Below are 18,775 nucleotides of genomic sequence, written 5' to 3'. Positions count from 1 at the left end.
CCTTGGTTCCTCGTCATGTCCATCTGCTCTGTCTAAATTTGAAAATTTGTAATCTGTACCCATTATCCTTGATGAATGTACCCTAACAGTTTGATTGCCATGTTGCAAAATAATAGTTTTGCCATCTATGTCTATGATCTTCCCTGGGCCTTTCCATTCATTAAAATTGTCTCTCTTATAGTATACTATGTCTCCTTGCTGAAAAATGGTATTTGATGCCCGACAAAAGCTCTGCGAATTCTTTCAGAGACTTTCAGATAACGGACCACTGGGAGCTCTTCCGGGGCAGGTGTGACCTGTATAAGATGTACGGGTTGCATCTAAACCGGAGAGGCATAAATATCCTGGCCGCGAGGTTTGCTAGTGTCACACGGGAGGGTTTAAACTAGTATGGCAGGGGGGTGGGCGCGGGAGCAATAGGTCAGAAGGTGAGAGCATTGAGGGAGAACTAGGGAATAGGGACAGTGTGGCTCTGAGGCAGAGCAGACGGGGAGAAGTTGCTGAACACAGCGGGTCTGGTGGCCTGAAGTGCATATGTTTTAATGCAAGGAGCATTACGGGTAAGGCAGATGAACTTAGAGCTTGGATTACTACTTGGAACTATGATGTTGTTGCCATTACAGAGACCTGGTTGAGGGAAGGGCAGGATTGGCAGCTAAACGTTCCAGGATTTAGATGTTTCAGGCGGGATAGAGGGGGATGTAAAAGGGGAGGCGGAGTTGCGCTACTTGTTCGGGAGAATATCACAGCTATACTGCGAGAGGACACCTCAGAGGGCAGTGAGGCTATATGGGTAGAGATCAGGAATAAGAAGGGTGCAGTCACAATGTTGGGGGTATACTACAGGCCTCCCAACAGCCAGCGGGAGATAGAGGAGCAGATAGGTAGACAGATTTTGGAAAAGAGTAAAAACAACAGGGTTGTGGTGATGGGAGACTTCAACTTCCCCAATATTGACTGGGACTCACTTAGTGCCAGGGGCTTAGACGGGGCGGAGTTTGTAAGGAGCATCCAGGAGGGCTTCTTAAAACAATATGTAAACAGTCCAACTAGGGAAGGGGCGGTACTGGACCTGGTATTGGGGAATGAGCCCGACCAGGTGGTAGATGTTTCAGTAGGGGAGCATTTCGGTAACAGTGACCACAATTCAGTAAGTTTTAAAGTACTGGTGGACAAGGATAAGAGTGGTCCGAGGATGAATGTGCTAAATTGGGGGAAGGCTAATTATAACAATATTAGGCGGGAACTGAAGAACATAGATTGGGGGCGGATGTTTGAGGGCAAATCAACATCTGACATGTGGGAGGCTTTCAAGTGTCAGTTGAAAGGAATACAGGACAGGCATGTTCCTGTGAGGAAGAAAGATAAATACGGCAATTTTCGGGAACCTTGGATGACGAGTGATATTGTAGGCCTCGTCAAAAAGAAAAAGGAGGCATTTGTCAGGGCTAAAAGGCTGGGAACAGACGAAGCCTGTGTGGCATATAAGGAAAGTAGGAAGGAACTTAAGCAAGGAGTCAGGAGGGCTAGAAGGGGTCATGAAAAGTCATTGGCAAATAGGGTTAAGGAAAATCCCAAGGCTTTTTACACGTACATAAAAAGCAAGAGGGTAGCCAGGGAAAGGGTTGGCCCACTGAAGGATAGGCAAGGGAATCTATGTGTGGAGCCAGAGGAAATGGGCGAGGTACTAAATGAATACTTTGCATCAGTATTCACCAAAGAGAAGGAATTGGTAGATGTTGAGTCTGGAGAAGGGGGTGTAGATAGCCTGGGTCACATTGTGATCCAAAAAGACGAGGTGTTGGGTGTCTTAAAAAATATTAAGGTAGATAAGTCCCCAGGACCTGATGGGATCTACCCCAGAATACTGAAGGAGGCTGGAGAGGAAATTGCTGAGGCCTTGACAGAAATCTTTGGATCCTCGCTGTCTTCAGGGGATGTCCCGGAGGACTGGAGAATAGCCAATGTTGTTCCTCTGTTTAAGAAGGGTAGCAAGGATAATCCCGGGAACTACAGGCCGGTGAGCCTTACTTCAGTGGTAGGGAAATTACTGGAGAGAATTCTTCGAGACAGGATCTACTCCCATTTGGAAGCAAATGGACGTATTAGTGAGAGGCAGCACGGTTTTGTGAAGGGGAGGTCGTGTCTCACTAACTTGATAGAGTTTTTTGAGGAGGTCACTAAGATGATTGATGCAGGTAGGGCAGTAGATGTTGTCTATATGGACTTCAGTAAGGCCTTTGACAAGGTCCCTCATGGTAGACTAGTACAAAAGGTGAAGTCACACGGGATCAGGGGTGAACTGGCAAGGTGGATACAGAACTGGCTAGGCCATAGAAGGCAGAGGGTAGCAATGGAGGGATGCTTTTCTAATTGGAGGACTGTGACCAGTGGTGTTCCACAGGGATCAGTGCTGGGACCTTTGCTCTTTGTAGTATATATAAATGATTTGGAGGAAAATGTAACTGGTCTGATTAGTAAGTTTGCAGACGACACAAAGGTTGGTGGAATTGCGGATAGCGATGAGGACTGTCTGAGGATACAGCAGGATTTAGATTGTCTGGAGACTTGGGCGGAGAGATGGCAGATGGAGTTTAATCCGGACAAATGTGAGGTAATGCATTTTGGAAGGGCTAATGCAGGTAGGGAATATACAGTGAATGGTAGAACCCTCAAGAGTATTGAAAGTCAAAGAGATCTAGGAGTACAGGTCCACAGGTCATTGAAAGGGGCAACACAGGTGGAGAAGGTAGTCAAGAAGGCATACGGCATGCTTGCCTTCATTGGCCGGGGCATTGAGTATAAGAATTGGCAAGTCATGTTGCAGCTGTATAGAACCTTAGTTAGGCCACACTTGGAGTATAGTGTTCAATTCTGGTCGCCACACTACCAGAAGGATGTGGAGGCTTTAGAGAGGGTGCAGAAGAGATTTACCAGAATGTTGCCTGGTATGGAGGGCATAAGCTATGAGGAGCGATTGAATAAACTCGGTTTGTTCTCACTGGAACGAAGGAGGTTGAGGGGCGACCTGATAGAGTTATACAAATTTATGAGGGGCATAGACAGAGTGGATAGTCAGAGGCTTTTCCCCAGGGTAGAGGGGTCAATTGCTAGGGGGCATAGGTTTAAGGTGAGAGGGGCAAAGTTTAGAGTAGATGTACGAGGCAAGTTTTTTACGCAGAGGATAGTGGGTGCCTGGAACTCACTACCGGAGGAGGTAGTGGAAGCAGGGACGATAGGGACATTTAAGGGGCATCTTGACAAATATATGAATAGGATGGGAATAGAAGGATACGGACCCAGGAAGTGTAGAAGATTGTAGTTTAGTCGGGCAGTATGGTCGGCACGGGCTTGGAGGGCCGAAGGGCCTGTTCCTGTGCTGTACATTTCTTTGTTCTTTGTTCTTTGTTCTGCTTCCACAAAGGCTTTTCCACTGCTATGTAATGCATTTAAATGCTCAGCAAAGGCAGAGCTAATTGTTGTCCCCTCCCAAGCTGGAGGCTGGTCATCCAAAATGGACGGAATTTTAGGATTTCTACCAAACACAAATTGATAGGGACTATAGCCCCGAACCATCTGCAATGAATTCTTTGCATGTACCACCCATGCTGAGGCTGAATTTAACTTGCAATTCGGTCTATCTGCTAAAATATTCCGGAGCATGTCATCGATTACAGCATGGTTTCTTTCACAGACACCATTGCTAAATGGGCTTTCTGCAGCCGTATTCTTAACTCTTGATACTCATGTTTTCACACATATCCCTAAACTCATCATTAGCAAATTCTCCCCCATTATCCGTAAGGAATTTTGCTGGTGGACCCATTCCTATCCCTATCCAATTTTCCACGATTTGATCCAGAATTACTCTTTTCTTTACTTCGTACAATCGTTGATTGACTAAATCTGGTTGCTAAATCTACAAAATGCAAAATAAATATATTATTGGCTTTATCCCAGATCTTAAGGTCCATGGCCACAATGTTGTTAAAATCCCTGGCCAAAGGTAGGGTTACTATCGGTCGTGCTGGTGTCCTTCTGTACTTCCTACAAACTTCACAGCGATCACTAACCTGTTCGATCAGTATAGTATCGTCATCATCCCTTACCCCTGCATACTTCAATAAATTTTTCAGCCTCCGAGGAGACGGATGTGCAAATTGCCTATGCAGTTTTAATGCAACAAGCTTTTTATCAGCTAAAGTCCCATTTTCAACTGCCATTAGCACATCCTTAACAACTGTACTGTTTGTCAGTAATGGAATACAATAGTGTCCCGACTGTGTAAATTGTAAGTCCACCGTCTTTCCAAAAACTGTTGCCTTATCCTGTTCCATATCCAGTTTCATGTGTGCTTTCTTCATCGACGGTCTGCTCAGAAGCAAAGGTATCTCACTTGATACAACATCCGTGCTAATGAAATGATTCACTCTGGCAATATTGCAAGGGATCACCACTCTTTTCAGCGACTTCAGAGTATTATCATCCCCAAAGCTGAAACTTGTGGAACTTTCAAATTCCTTAACCTTGTTACGATTTTCAGCAATCAAAGAGTCCAGGTAACATTTTAACCAGTCAATTCCACACACAGTAGATGTGCAGCAACTGTCCAATACAGCACAGTTGAAGGATTCTGCAACCAACACCCTCATTACCGGCGTAAAACTGCTTGTCAATAGGACAATGCCTTCTTTCTGATCACTATCTTTTTCCTCTTCTGACTCTTCCGTGTCATGTGTCGCTTCAAACACTATCATAACGTGTTGGACAGTTGAAAGCATAATGGTATTGAGAGTCACATCGATTTATCACGCCCCGTGCATTTCTGGGGTTCATCTTCCTATTGTAGGTTCTAACTGGGTTTCTGTCTTCATAATTTCCGGCTCTCAATCTCTTTCTATAGTCTTGGGACCTGTTCGTAGCCATACAATTTTGCCATCCTGTTACTAGTGTATCTTCCACATTCTGCCTTATTGCAGGCTGACCTATTTGGGAATCAGAGCCATCGGAATCGAATGTTTCCCCAGAAACGTTTTTTAAAGCTGCTGTTATCTGATCGAATAAGGTATCCTTATCCGCAAACTGAACTCCTGTCAAAACCAGGAGCCTATCCATGTTGCTCACTCTAGCACAGTCAAGTAATTTAAAGGCCAACACAGACTGTGGAAATTCCAGGTTGTGTTTCTGCAGCCTTTTATATAGTCTGCCAAATTCCATTATATAGTCGGCAATGGAGAAATCCCCTATTTTCCGGAACCTATCAAAATCCAACCATGCTTCACACGCACTTAACAAGTCATCCTTCTTATAAATCTTATCCATATAATGTAATAGAGTCTGCAGACCTTCTTCGGAGTCTAACTCTTCCAATTCCAGCTCAGAAAACACTTGGCTCTGGATTTTACTGTCATATGGTAGAGAAAGAGCCAATGCTATACCTTGTTTTCTCTTTCCCAAAGCAGTTACTTTAGTCCACATAACTACTGCACTTCTCCATTGGTCGTACGATCCCCTTTCAGAAAATAAGGGGGGATAGTCATATCCGGCCATCTTTATCCTAGGTTCAACATTTATCCTTTTTTTGTTTTTCTTCTCACTCACTCCTTGGTTTGATCTGGAAAAGTTGTATCTTTCAACCCTTCACATTTGCACAGCAACCATCCTCTGCTACCATTTGTTAGACGTTTAGCTGCTGTTGTATAAAGAGTCAAAGGTACTGCTCCTTTTCCACAAACCCCTTTATTTCACTTTAACAGACTCTGCACAAAACTCTATCATCACATCACCTGACACAAAGGCCAGCTGAAGCCCTTTTACATATCAGTGTCAATTATTGGATACTTAACATAAATGAGACAACTAATTGGAATGTCTCTTAACCCATTACTTAACACCCGCCACCACCACACCCCACCTCCTCCACCCCCCCGTACCCAAAGAACAAAGAAAAGTACAGCACAGGAACAGGCCCTTCGGCCCTCCAAGCCCGTGCCGACCATGCTGCCCGTCTAAACTAAAATCTTCTACACTTCCTGGGTCTGTATCCCTCTATTTACATCCTATTCATGTATTTGTCAAGATGCTCCTTATACGTCACTATCGTCCCTGCTTCCACCACTTCCTCCGGTAGCGAGTTCCAGGCACCCACTACCCTCTGTGCAAAGAACTTGCCTCGTACATCTCCTCTAAACCTTGCCCCTCACACCTTAAACCTATGCCCCTAGTAATTGACCCCTCTACCCTGGGAAAAGTCTCTGACTATCCACTCTGTCTATGCCCCTCATAATTTTGTTGACCTCTATCAGGTCACCCCTCAACCTCCGGCGTTCCAGTGAGAACAAACCGAGTTCATTCAACCGCTCCTCATAGCTAATGCCCTCCATACCAGGCAACATCCTGGTAAATCTCTTCTGCACCCTCTCTAAAGCCTTCTTGACTACCTTGTTCACCTGTGTTGCCTCTTTCAGTGACCTGTGGACCTGTACACCTAGATCTCTCTGACTGTCAATACTCTTGAGGGTTCTACCATTCACTGTATATTCCCTACCTGTATTTGACCTTCCAAAATGCATTACCTCACATTTGTCCAGCTAAAACTCCATCTGACATTTTGCCGCCCAAGTCTCCAAACGATCTAAATCCTGCTGTATCCTCTGACAGTCCTCATCGCTATCCGCAATTCCACCAACCTTTGTGTCATCCGCAAACTTACTAATCAGACCAGTTACATTTTCCTCCAAATCATTTATATATACTACGAACAGCAAAGGTCCCAGCACTGTTCCCTGTGGAACACCACTAGTCACAGCCCTCCAATTCGAAAAGCACCCTTCCATTGCTACTCTCTGCCTTCTATGACCTAGCCAGTTCTGTATCCATCTTGCCAGCTCACCCCTGATCCCGTGTGACTTCATGAAATGAAAATGAAAATCGCTTATTGTCACAAGTAGGCTTCAAATGAAGTTACTGTGAAAAGCCCCTAGTCGCCACATTCCGGCGCCTGTTCAGGGAGGCTGGTACAGGAATTGAACCGTGCTGCTGGCCTGCCTTGGTCTGCTTTAAAAGCCAGCGATTTAGCCCAATGTGCTAAACCAGCCCCTGGCGTCATCTGGAACTGGCTGCTCCCATTGTGTGCACCATGGTGTTGACACCCTCAGCGACGGTCTTCAGTGACTGAGCCTTGCTCTGCAGAGTCTCGGCAATGTCCACCTGCGACTCGGACATGGACTGAGCCATTACTGGGACACCACCACTCAAGACGCTGACCTTGTGCTCGAGCTTTCCACTGTGATCGTCATCCTAGCAGCTGAGCTGACCTCGGTGCCACGCATTGTCGACATCACCTCTTTAGGACTCCTCCAATCGGCTATACACTCTGGAATGCCGCTGGCATTCCCTCCTGAATCTCACGGCCACGCCCTAACATCTGCATCAGCTCCGGGAGAACCTTGTCCTGAGGCTCGGCATCTGACTGGGACCCAGCTGTGTTCTGGGATCCAGCAGACCTCCGACTGCCGACTTCCTTGGATGTTCCTGCGCCCACCCAATGTGGATCAGCGGCTGTGTGGTGCTGACCAGATTGTGCCCCAGAAACCTGCCCACTAATGTCTCCCACTGAGGTCTGTGTCCTTGCGTGTTGGAAGGAGGGTGTGAAAGCTGTGACACATCGATGGTGGTCTCCTTGAACTTTCTTCCGAGGTGGTCTCTTAGGTGCTTGGGGGAGATGAGTCTTGATGGCCCGGCCCCATCAGATGGAGACCCGGCGGGAGACTTGGAGTCAGTGACATTTGAGACAGGTCATCTGGGTGAAGGGGCAATGGATCCTCACTCCTTGGCACAGGCCAACTTCGCTGTGGGTGACTGCTCTCTCCTCAGTCAACCCCGCGCTCTCCAGGACCCGGGGCAAAGAGAGGGCTTTGTTAGCCATGCGCTTGGTGGATCGGGGGTTCTATAGCAGGTGGCATGTGTGGGCACCGCAACTGGACATGAAGGGGTAATGTTGGTGGGTGCCAGGGGCTGCTGAGGAACAAGCACAAAGATCGTCTATGGGGTGCGAGGTGTCAGCCAGTGATTTGGGCAGGGGTTTGGGAGTTTGAGGGGTGGCAGGCAGAACGCATGCCATGCAGCTCGATGGAGGTCACTGGTCTTCTGACATTGGCCGCTGGCACCCCTGGTCATGCTGCCCGCACTGCCAGCTGCTGCCACTGCCTCCCAGGTGGCATTGCTGACCCTGCCGCTGGCACCCCTGGTCATGCTGCCCGCACTGCCAGCCTCTGCCACTGCCTCCCAGACAATATTGGTGACCCTGCAGCTGGTTCTCCCAACCCAGGATGTCCCGTCTCTAACCGACAGCATCGAGAAGCCTGACCAGGGCGGAGCAGGTCTGCGCTGCCATGCTTGGGTGCCGACTGGGCACTGAGTGATGAGGGAGGGTTTAAAAGTAACTCTCCCTTGTTAGCGGCGAGACGCTGAGGCGTGAGTCCGGCGAATCAGATGGCGAGACTGCCGGTATTGGCGAGAAGCTCGTAGGGGCTCATTTCCTGCACTAATTACCGTTAAATACAGACCGCGATCTGACTGTGACCGTCGAGAAACACCCGCCAATCACGCCCATTAATATATTACACACCCTGTAATGTATATGACTGTTTAATATTTCACCCCCATAATGTCAATCGGGTTAAGGTGTGTATATAACATAAATTGTTTCTTGTGCTTTCATGAGACCTTGCATTGCAGAATGTGTACTTTGCAGCGATAGTGTGATGGACACGGCCAGAGATACAACTCACGTTAATCATCAAACTTCTGATTGAATGAGAGTTACATTTCCAAAATGCTTCACACGGTGTCCAGAGTTTTCACTGATGATGTCCTCAAGGTTTGAATGTCATTGTAACAACAGGAGAGCATTATTGGGCGGGAAAGTTCCCAAACAAAGTCCCTCACAGAGCATTGTGAGCTGAGATTGACTTTTTTTCTCCAGGCAGTTTTGGTGTTCGGTGTCGTATTACTGCTTAAACAACCTGATTTTCTGGCTCATTGCATTTAATTGCAGTTATAGAGAGATAATTACTCTGTGTACATCAAGTTCTAACTGGGTCCTGATTTCACTGCCTCGCACCATCCTTTTTAACTCCTGATTTACAGCCCATCTTCTCATCCCTGGAAATTCCTGCCTAGTTCTTGGAGATTCACCAGGCTGAAGATACTATCACTCCTGCAGCTGTATAGAACCCTGGTACGGCCGCACTTGGAATATTGCCCACAATTCTGGTCGCCACACTACCAGAAGAGTGTGGAGGCTTTGGAGAGGGTGCAGAGGAGGTTTAGCAGGATGCTGCCTGGTCTGGAGAGTGTTAGCAATGCGGAGAGGTTGAATAGACTCAGATTGTTTTCATTAGAACGGCGGAGGTTGAGGGGTGACCTGATAGTGGTCTACAGGATTATATGGGGCATGGATAGAGTGGATGGGCAGGCACTCTTTCCCAGGGTGGAGGGGTCAGTTACTAGGGGGCAGAGGTTTAAGTTCCATGGGGCAAAGTTTAGTGGAGATGTGCGAGGCAGGTTTTTACACAGAGGGTGGTGAGTACCTGGATCACGTTGCCAGGGGAGGTTGTGGAAGCAGATACATTAATGGTGTTGAAAAGGCATCTTGACAAACACATGGATAGGATGGGCAGAGGGATACGGCACAAGGAAGTGCTGAGGGTTTTGGCCCAAGGGTGGTATCATATCCGGTACGGGCTTGGAGGGACGAAGGGCCTGTTCCTGTGCTGCATTGTTCTTTGTTCCTCCTGTTCATTGGCTTATCAGTAATCATCCATGACATGGTCTAAAAGATGAGGCTTTCGGTGGGTGACCTGCTCACCTATCCCCAAGAAGTATTACCTCAGGTACATGCACAAGATTAAAATAACAATGGTTTGGTTTTGATGGATATTTGAAACAGATTATTTTTTTGTTCCTGGCCTGTGGTAAGTTTGGAGTGCCGGAGGTCTCACATCCTCAGTAATACATCGGGGAAATCCTGGTCTTTTTCAGCTGTTGTCTGCCAGATTGTCAGCATCGCGAACGGGGAGGTGGAAAACAGGACCTACCGAGTGGGCGACACACTGGAGATCCACTGCGTGACCGGATTCCACCTCAACCTGCAGCCCACAGAGCCTCTGCCCAGGTGTCAGGAGCTCGGGGAGTGGACCGCAGTCCCCAGCTGTCTCAGCAACTCCGTCACACCACATTCATCAGGTGAGGGAGACAGGATGGGAGATGAGGGGGAGGAGGAGGGAAGAATATCGAGGGGGGGGGAAGGACATAGAACATAACATAGAAAATACAGCACAGAACAGGCCCTTCGGCCCACGATGTTGTGCCGAACCTTTGTCCTAGATTAATCATAGATTATCATTGAATTTACAGTGCGGAAGGAGGCCATTCGGCCCTTTGAGTCTGCACCGGCTCTTGGAAAGAGCACCCTACCCAAACTCAACACCTTCACCCAACACCAAGGGCAATTTGGACATTAAGGGCAATCTATCATTGGCCAATTCACCTAACCTGCACATCTTTGGACTGTGGGAGGAAACCGGAGCACCCGGAGGAAACCCACGCAGACACGGGGAGGACGTGCAGACTCCGCACAGACAATGACCCAAGCCGGAATCGAACCTGGGACCCTGGAGCTGTGAAGCAATTGTGCTATCCACAATGCTACCGTGCTGCCCTTGAGAACAAATAAATCTACACTATATCATTTAACCGTAATCCATGTACCTATCCAATAGCTGCTTGAAGGTCCCTAGAGTGGGAGGGAGAGTGGAGGGAGGGGAGAGGGGAGGGAAGGAGAGTGGAGGGAGGGAAGGAGAGTGGAGGGAGGGAAGAGAGGGAGGGAGGTAAGGAACAAGGGGAAGGAGGGAGCAGGTGGGTGTTGTAAATTTAAATGTCGCCTCAGGATCATATCACAGGGAAGGTTCAAGGGGTGTTATTGGCCTAATCCTAATTCTATTTCTTACAGTCTTAATTGATTTGAAGTTGATCCACTGATGTTACACGGAAAAATGCAGCAACCATTGTGTGCAGAGCACAGTCCCACAGACAGTGAGGCGTTGAATGACCAGTTAATGGGGTTTCAGCAGTGTTGGTTAAGGGAGCAATGTGAGAGCCAGGTTCTTGTGTTTGGAATCTTTCAATCAGTTGGTATGGAAACTGGAATAACATTAACTTGACACTGCAGGGGGCGGGGCGGAGCAGGTGGAAGTGGGCAGCAGGAATGTTCTGGATCTGGGTGGGATTCACCTGCTGATCATGGCTCCATATCAATTAAAAGAATGCATTAAATTGACCCCACTGGTGGTGACGACTGGCTAGGCCACATCCACAATCCGAAACCCTGAACAAAATAGCCCCAAATTAGTGAGTGGGCCTAAAACAGGGGTTGGTTCCCCTGAAAAAAACACCCAGCTTGGGCCAGTAAGCAATCCTGAGCCCATTGCACTGGCTGAATGCCTGTAAATCAGCTATATGGAGATACCTTTATGTGGTGATATGCATCACTGTAAATACACAAGGGATTAATGTAGATACACTAGGACTGAGTAAATACTAGAGGGAGCACCAGAGACATTATGACACATAGACATTCAACCAATAGGTAAGATAGGACACGACCAATGGGCAGTCAAGACAGCCAGAGGTGACACTACCACAAGAGGCAACACATATAAAAGGACAGGGCACACATGCTCTGTCTCTTTCCACAGACAGACACTTAGAGAGAAGGACAGGGGCAGATCAGAAGCATCACACCCACCACGTGGCTTAGAGCAGACTGGTTAGTTAGACTGAGTTACTCTGGCAAGATCAGCAGGAGAGTCGAACTCAAGTAGGAGAATTGCTAACTGTTCGATAAATGTGTTAAACCTATCTCCAAGTCTGAACCTTCCTTTGTCAGAGCATACATCAAGGAAGCAGCTTATGCGACATGAAGAAGCATAACACAACATGGTTCCAGGAGTGCCTGTTGAATCTATATAGTTAAACTCCACATATCTGTGACAACCAGCAACAGCACCCAGACAAGATGTTCGAGATTCCGGTTCCTCAGCAGCGCAGGTACCACGGCAATCTCAGTGCCAACTGGCATGCATTCAAGCAGAGATTTGAGATTTACCTGGTAGCATCCGACCTAGATGGCGTGGCTGTGCAGAGAAAATAAAGCTTCTGCTTACCATTACGGGTGAAAGTGCAACAGTTCTGGACATGTTTGAAAAATACTGCGAGGTGAACACAAAAGACATCGGTAAAAGAGGCGCCTATACTCACCACGAGGCCAAGGTAGGCTGCAAATGCAGAAAACGGCAGTTTTGAATGGCAGCCACCTTGCGAAAGGAGCCGCACATGCGCAGTTCCCCAGAAGACACAAAACGGCAAAACAGTGTTTTGCGCATGCGCGAGAAGCCGCGCATGCGCAGTTGCGCACAGAGCGCACAGTAAAGGACGGTCCGTTTGTGCATGCGCGAGAAGCCGCGCATGTGCAGTTGCGCACAGAGCGCACAGTAAAGGGCGGTCCGTTTGTGCATGCGCGAGAAGCCGCGCATGCGCAGTTGCGCACAGAGCGCACAGTAAAGGACGGTCCGTTTGTGCATGCGCGAGAAGCCGCGCATGCGCAGTTGCGCACAGAGCGCACAGTAAAGGACGGTCCGTTTGTGCATGCGCGAGAAGCCGCGCATGCGCAGTTGCGCACAGAGCGCACAGTAAAGGACGGTCCGTTTGTGCATGCGCGAGAAGCCGCGCATGTGCAGTTGCGCACAGAGCGCACAGTAAAGGGCGGTCCGTTTGTGCATGCGCGAGAAGCCGCGCATGCGCAGTTGCGCACAGAGCGCACAGTAAAGGACGGTCCGTTTGTGCATGCGCGAGAAGCCGCGCATGCGCAGTTGCGCACAGAGCGCACAGTAAAGGACGGTCCGTTTGTGCATGCGCGAGAAGCCGCGCATGCGCAGTTGCGCACAGAGCGCACAGTAAAGGACGGTCCGTTTGTGCATGCGCGAGAAGCCGCGCATGCGCAGTTGCGCACAGAGCGCACAGTAAAGGACGGTCCGTTTGTGCATGCGCGAGAAGCCGCGCATGCGCAGTTGCGCACAGAGCGCACAGTAAAGGACGGTCCGTTTGTGCATGCGCGAGAAGCCGCGCATGCGCAGTTGCGCACAGAGCGCACAGTAAAGGACGGTCCGTTTGTGCATGCGCGAGAAGCCGCGCATGCGCAGTTGCGCACAGAGCGCACAGTAAAGGACGGTCCGTTTGTGCATGCGCGAGAAGCCGCGCATGTGCAGTTGCGCAAAGTAAAGGAAAAGCGATCTGCGTATGCGCAATCCATTCCTACGCTCTACGTCACAAGCGTCATGACGTCAGAGGCCCCGGACCACGCCCACTTAAGGGGAAATGCCCTAAAATAAGAAAATAAAATTTAAAGCCGTAAAACACAATTCTTTCACCTGGAACGACAGCACAATGCCTGAACTTCAACCAGTAACTGAAAGTAACCTCCGCAGAATCCTGCAACAAGCAGTTAGCACCGCCCTAAGAGATGACCTAGTCTTTGAAGATGACGACTCAGACGTAGATGACTTCTTTGGACATCGCGAGCACAATGACAGCTCCGACACAGAAAGTGATGATTTAGTCCTTGAAGACTACGACTCGGTAGATGATTTCATCATTGGTCGTGGTGACCTCAGTACCAAATCCGAATCGCAACGTGATGTGTTGTACATTGAAGAATCCGACACAGACATGGGTGAGTTCTTCAGATTTGAGGATCCTCAGCCCAGCACAGATGACATCCTAACCCAGAAGTACAGGATTCTGCTGCGGCCTGACACCAAGAGACAGAGAGCGGTACAAGCCCACAGAGAGCGGCCTGTGCCAAGAGACAGAGAGCGGTACAAGCCCACAGAGAGCGGCCTGACACCAAGAGTCAGAGAGCGGTACAAGCCCACAGAGAGCGGCCTGACGCCAAGAGACAGAGAGCGGTACAAGCCCACAGAGAGCGGCCTGACGCCAAGAGACAGAGAGCGGTACAAGCCCACAGAGAGCGGCCTGACGCCAAGAGACGGAGAGCGGTACAAGCCCACAGAGAGCGGCCTGACACCAAGAGACAGAGAGCGGTACAAGCCCACAGAGAGCGGCCTGACGCCAAGAGACGGAGAGCGGTACAAGCCCACAGAGAGCGGCCTGACGCCAAGAGACAGAGAGAGGTACAAGCTCACAGAGAGCGGCCTGAAACCAAGAGACAGAGAGCGGTACAAGCCCACAGAGAGCGGCCTGACGCCAAGAGACAGAGAGCGGTACAAGCTCACAGAGAGCGGCCTGAAACCAAGAGACGGAGAGCGGTACAAGCCCACAGAGAGCGGCCTGACACCAAGAGACAGAGAGCGGTACAAGCCCACAGAGAGCGGCCTGACACCAAGAGACAGAGAGCGGTACAAGCCCACAGAGAGCGGCCTGACGCCAAGAGACAGAGAGAGGTACAAGCCCACAGAGAGCGGCCTGACACCAAGAGACAGAGAGCGGTACAAGCCCACAGAGAGCGGCCTGACACCAAGAGACAGAGAGAGGTACAAGCCCACAGAGAGCGGCCTGACACCAAGAGACAGAGAGCGGTACAAGCCCACAGAGAGCGGCCTGACGCCAAGAGACAGAGAGAGGTACAAGCCCACAGAGAGCGGCCTGACACCAAGAGACAGAGAGAGGTACAAGCCCACAGAGAGCGGCCTGACGCCAAGAGACAGAGAGAGGTACAAGCCCACAGAGAGCGGCCTGACACCAAGAGACAGAGAGAGGTACAAGCCCACAGAGAGTGGCCTGTGCCAAGAGACAGAGAGAGGTACAAGCCCACAGAGAGTGGCCTGTGCCAAGAGACAGAGAGAGGTACAAGCCCACAGAGAGTGGCCTGTGCCAAGAGACAGAGAGAGGTACAAGCCCACAGAGAGCGGCCTGACACCAAGAGACGGAGAGCGGTACAAGCCCACAGAGAGCGGCCTGACACCAAGAGACAGAGAGCGGTACAAGCCCACAGAGAGCGGCCTGACGCCAAGAGACAGAGAGAGGTACAAGCCCACAGAGAGTGGCCTGACGCCAAGAGACAGAGAGAGGTACAAGCCCACAGAGAGTGGCCTGTGCCAAGAGACAGAGAGAGGTACAAGCCCACAGAGAGTGGCCTGTGCCAAGAGACAGAGAGCGGTACAAGCCCACAGAGAGTGGCCTGACGCCAAGAGACAGAGAGAGGTACAAGCCCACAGAGAGTGGCCTGACGCCAAGAGACAGAGAGAGGTACAAGCCCACAGAGAGCGGCCTGTGCCAAGAGACAGAGAGAGGTACAAGCCCACAGAGAGCGGCCTGACGCCAAGAGACAGAGAGCGGTACAGGCCCACAGAGAGCGGCCTGACGCCAAGAGACAGAGAGAGGTACAAGCCCACAGAGAGCGGCCTGACACCAAGAGACAGAGAGTGGTACAAGCCCACAGAGAGCGGCCTGACACCAAGAGACAGAGAGCGGTACAAGCCCACAGAGAGTTGCCTGTGCCAAGAGACAGAGAGAGGTACAAGCCCACAGAGAGCGGCCTGACACCAAGAGACAGAGAGCGGTACAAGCCCACAGAGAGCGGCCTGACACCAAGAGACGGAGAGCGGTACAAGCCCACAGAGAGCGGCCTGTGCCAAGAGACAGAGAGCGGTACAAGCCCACAGAGAGCGGCCTGACACCAAGAGACAGAGAGAGGTACAAGCCCACAGAGAGTGGCCTGTGCCAAGAGACAGAGAGAGGTACAAGCCCACAGAGAGCGGCCTGACACCAAGAGACGGAGAGCGGTACAAGCCCACAGAGAGCGGCCTGACACCAAGAGACGGAGAGCGGTACAAGCCCACAGAGAGCGGCCTGACACCAAGAGACGGAGAGCGGTACAATCCCACAGAGAGCGGCCTGACGCCAAGAGACGGAGAGCGGTACAAGCCCACAGAGAGCGGCCTGACACCAAGAGACGGAGAGCGGTACAATCCCACAGAGAGCGGCCTGTGCCAAGAGACAGAGAGCGGTACAAGCCCACAGAGAGCGGCCTGTGCCAAGAGACAGAGAGCGGTACAAGCCCACAGAGAGTGGCCTGTGCCAAGAGACAGAGAGAGGTACAAGCCCACAGAGAGTGGCCTGACACCAAGAGACAGAGAGCGGTACAAGCCCACAGAGAGCGGCCTGACGCCAAGAGACAGAGAGAGGTACAAGCCCACAGAGAGCGGCCTGACACCAAGAGACAGAGAGAGGTACAAGCCCACAGAGAGCGGCCTGTGCCAAGAGACAGAGAGAGGTACAAGCCCACAGAGAGCGGCCTGACACCAAGAGACAGAGAGAGGTACAAGCCCACAGAGAGTGGCCTGACGCCAAGAGACAGAGAGCGGTACAAGCCCACAGAGAGCGGCCTGACACCAAGAGACGGAGAGAGGTACAAGCCCACAGAGAGCGGTCTGACACCAAGAGACAGAGAGCGGTACAAGCCCACAGAGAGCGGTCTGACACCAAGAGACAGAGAGAGGTACAAGCCCACAGAGAGCAGCCTGACGCCAAGAGACAGAGAGAGGTACAAGCCCACAGAGAGTGGCCTGACACCAAGAGACAGAGAGCGGTACAAGCCCACAGAGAGCGGCCTGACGCCAAGAGACAGAGAGCGGTACAAGCCCACAGAGAGCGGTCTGACACCAAGAGACAGAGAGAGGTACAAGCCCACAGAGAGCGGCCTGACACCAAGAGACAGAGAGAGGTACAAGCCCACAGAGAGCGGCCTGACACCAAGAGACAGAGAGCGGTACAAGCCCACAGAGAGCGGCCTGACGCCAAGAGACAGAGAGCGGTACAAGCCCACAGAGAGCGGCCTGACACCAAGAGACAGAGAGAGGTACAAGCCCACAGAGAGCGGCCTGACGCCAAGAGACAGAGAGCGGTACAAGCCCACAGAGAGCGGCCTGACACCAAGAGACAGAGAGCGGTACAAGCCCACAGAGAGCGGCCTGACACCAAGAGACGGAGAGCGGTACAAGCCCACAGAGAGCGGCCTGTGCCAAGAGACAGAGAGAGGTACAAGCCCACAGAGAGCGGCCTGACGCCAAGAGACAGAGAGAGGTACAAGCCCACAGAGAGCTGCCTGTGCCAAGAGACAGAGAGAGGTACAAGCCCACAGAGAGCGGCCTGACGCCAAGAGACAGAGAGAGGTACAAGCCCACAGAGAGCGGCCTGAAACCAAGAGACAGAGAGAGGTACAAGCCCACAGAGAGCGGCCTGACGCCAAGAGACAGAGAGCGGTACAAGCCCACAGAGAGCGGCCTGACACCAAGAGACAGAGAGAGGTACAAGCCCACAGAGAGCGGCCTGACGCCAAGAGACAGAGAGCGGTACAAGCCCACAGAGAGCGGCCTGACACCAAGAGACAGAGAGCGGTACAAGCCCACAGAGAGCGGCCTGACACCAAGAGACGGAGAGCGGTACAAGCCCACAGAGAGCGGCCTGTGCCAAGAGACAGAGAGAGGTACAAGCCCACAGAGAGCGGCCTGACGCCAAGAGACAGAGAGAGGTACAAGCCCACAGAGAGCGGCCTGTGCCAAGAGACAGAGAGAGGTACAAGCCCACAGAGAGCGGCCTGTGCCAAGAGACAGAGAGAGGTACAAGCCCACAGAGAGCGGCCTGACGCCAAGAGACAGAGAGAGGTACAAGCCCACAGAGAGCGGCCTGTGCCAAGAGACAGAGAGAGGTACAAGCCCACAGAGAGCGGCCTGACGCCAAGAGACAGAGAGAGGTACAAGCCCACAGAGAGCGGCCTGACGCCAAGAGACAGAGAGAGGTACAAGCCCACAGAGAGCGGCCTGACGCCAAGAGACAGAGAGCGGTACAAGCCCACAGAGAGAGGCCTGACACCAAGAGACAGAGAGAGGTACAAGCCCACAGAGAGCGGCCTGTGCCAAGAGTCAGAGAGCGGTACAAGCCCACAGAGAGCGGCCTGACACCAAGAGACAGAGAGTGGTACAAGCCCACAGAGAGCGGCCTGACCCCAAGAGACGGAGAGCGGTACAAGCCCACAGAGAGCGGCCTGACACCAAGAGACAGAGAGAGGTACAAGCCCACAGAGAGTGGCCTGTGCCAAGAGACAGAGAGCGGTACAAGCCCACAGAGAGCGGCCTGACACCAAGAGACAGAGAGCGGTACAAGCCCACAGAGAGCGGTCTGACACCAAGAGACAGAGAGCGGTACAAGCCCACAGAGAGCGGCCTGACACCAAGAGACAGAGAGCGGTACAAGCCCACAGAGAGCGGCCTGACACCAAGAGACAGAGAGCGGTACAAGCCCACAGAGAGCGGCCTGACACCAAGAGACAGAGAGCGGTACAAACCCACAGAGAGCGGCCTGACACCAAGAGACAGAGAGCGGTACAAACCCACAGAGAGTGGCCTGACACCAAGAGACAGAGAGAGGTACAAGCCCACAGAGAGCGGCCTGACGCCAAGAGACAGAGAGCGGTACAAGCCCACAGAGAGCGGCCTGACACCAAGAGACAGAGAGCGGTACAAGCCCACAGAGAGCGGCCTGACACCAAGAGACAGAGAGCGGTACAAGCCCACAGAGAGCGGCCTGTGCCAAGAGACAGAGAGAGGTACAAGCCCACAGAGAGCGGTACAAGCCCACAGAGAGCGGCCTGACGCCAAGAGACAGAGAGCGGTACAAGCCCACAGAGAGCGGTCTG

General features: G+C 51.4%; 1 protein-coding gene across 1 annotated transcript in view; it reads left to right on the top strand.

The window, feature by feature from the left end:
* The window catches only part of susd4 (sushi domain containing 4), a 538,061-nt gene that overhangs the window by 207,092 nt on the left and 312,194 nt on the right, over nucleotides 1-18,775 (top strand). Inside the window, 1 exon segment of the mRNA XM_072500589.1 lies at nucleotides 10,045-10,248. Coding sequence (XP_072356690.1) covers nucleotides 10,045-10,248 — 204 coding nt within the window.

Source organism: Scyliorhinus torazame, chromosome 4 (genome assembly GCF_047496885.1).
Source record: "Scyliorhinus torazame isolate Kashiwa2021f chromosome 4, sScyTor2.1, whole genome shotgun sequence".
Taxonomy (NCBI): domain Eukaryota; kingdom Metazoa; phylum Chordata; class Chondrichthyes; order Carcharhiniformes; family Scyliorhinidae; genus Scyliorhinus; species Scyliorhinus torazame.
Note: the sequence above shows the minus strand (reverse complement) of the source record. Positions and strands in the feature narration are given on the sequence as shown.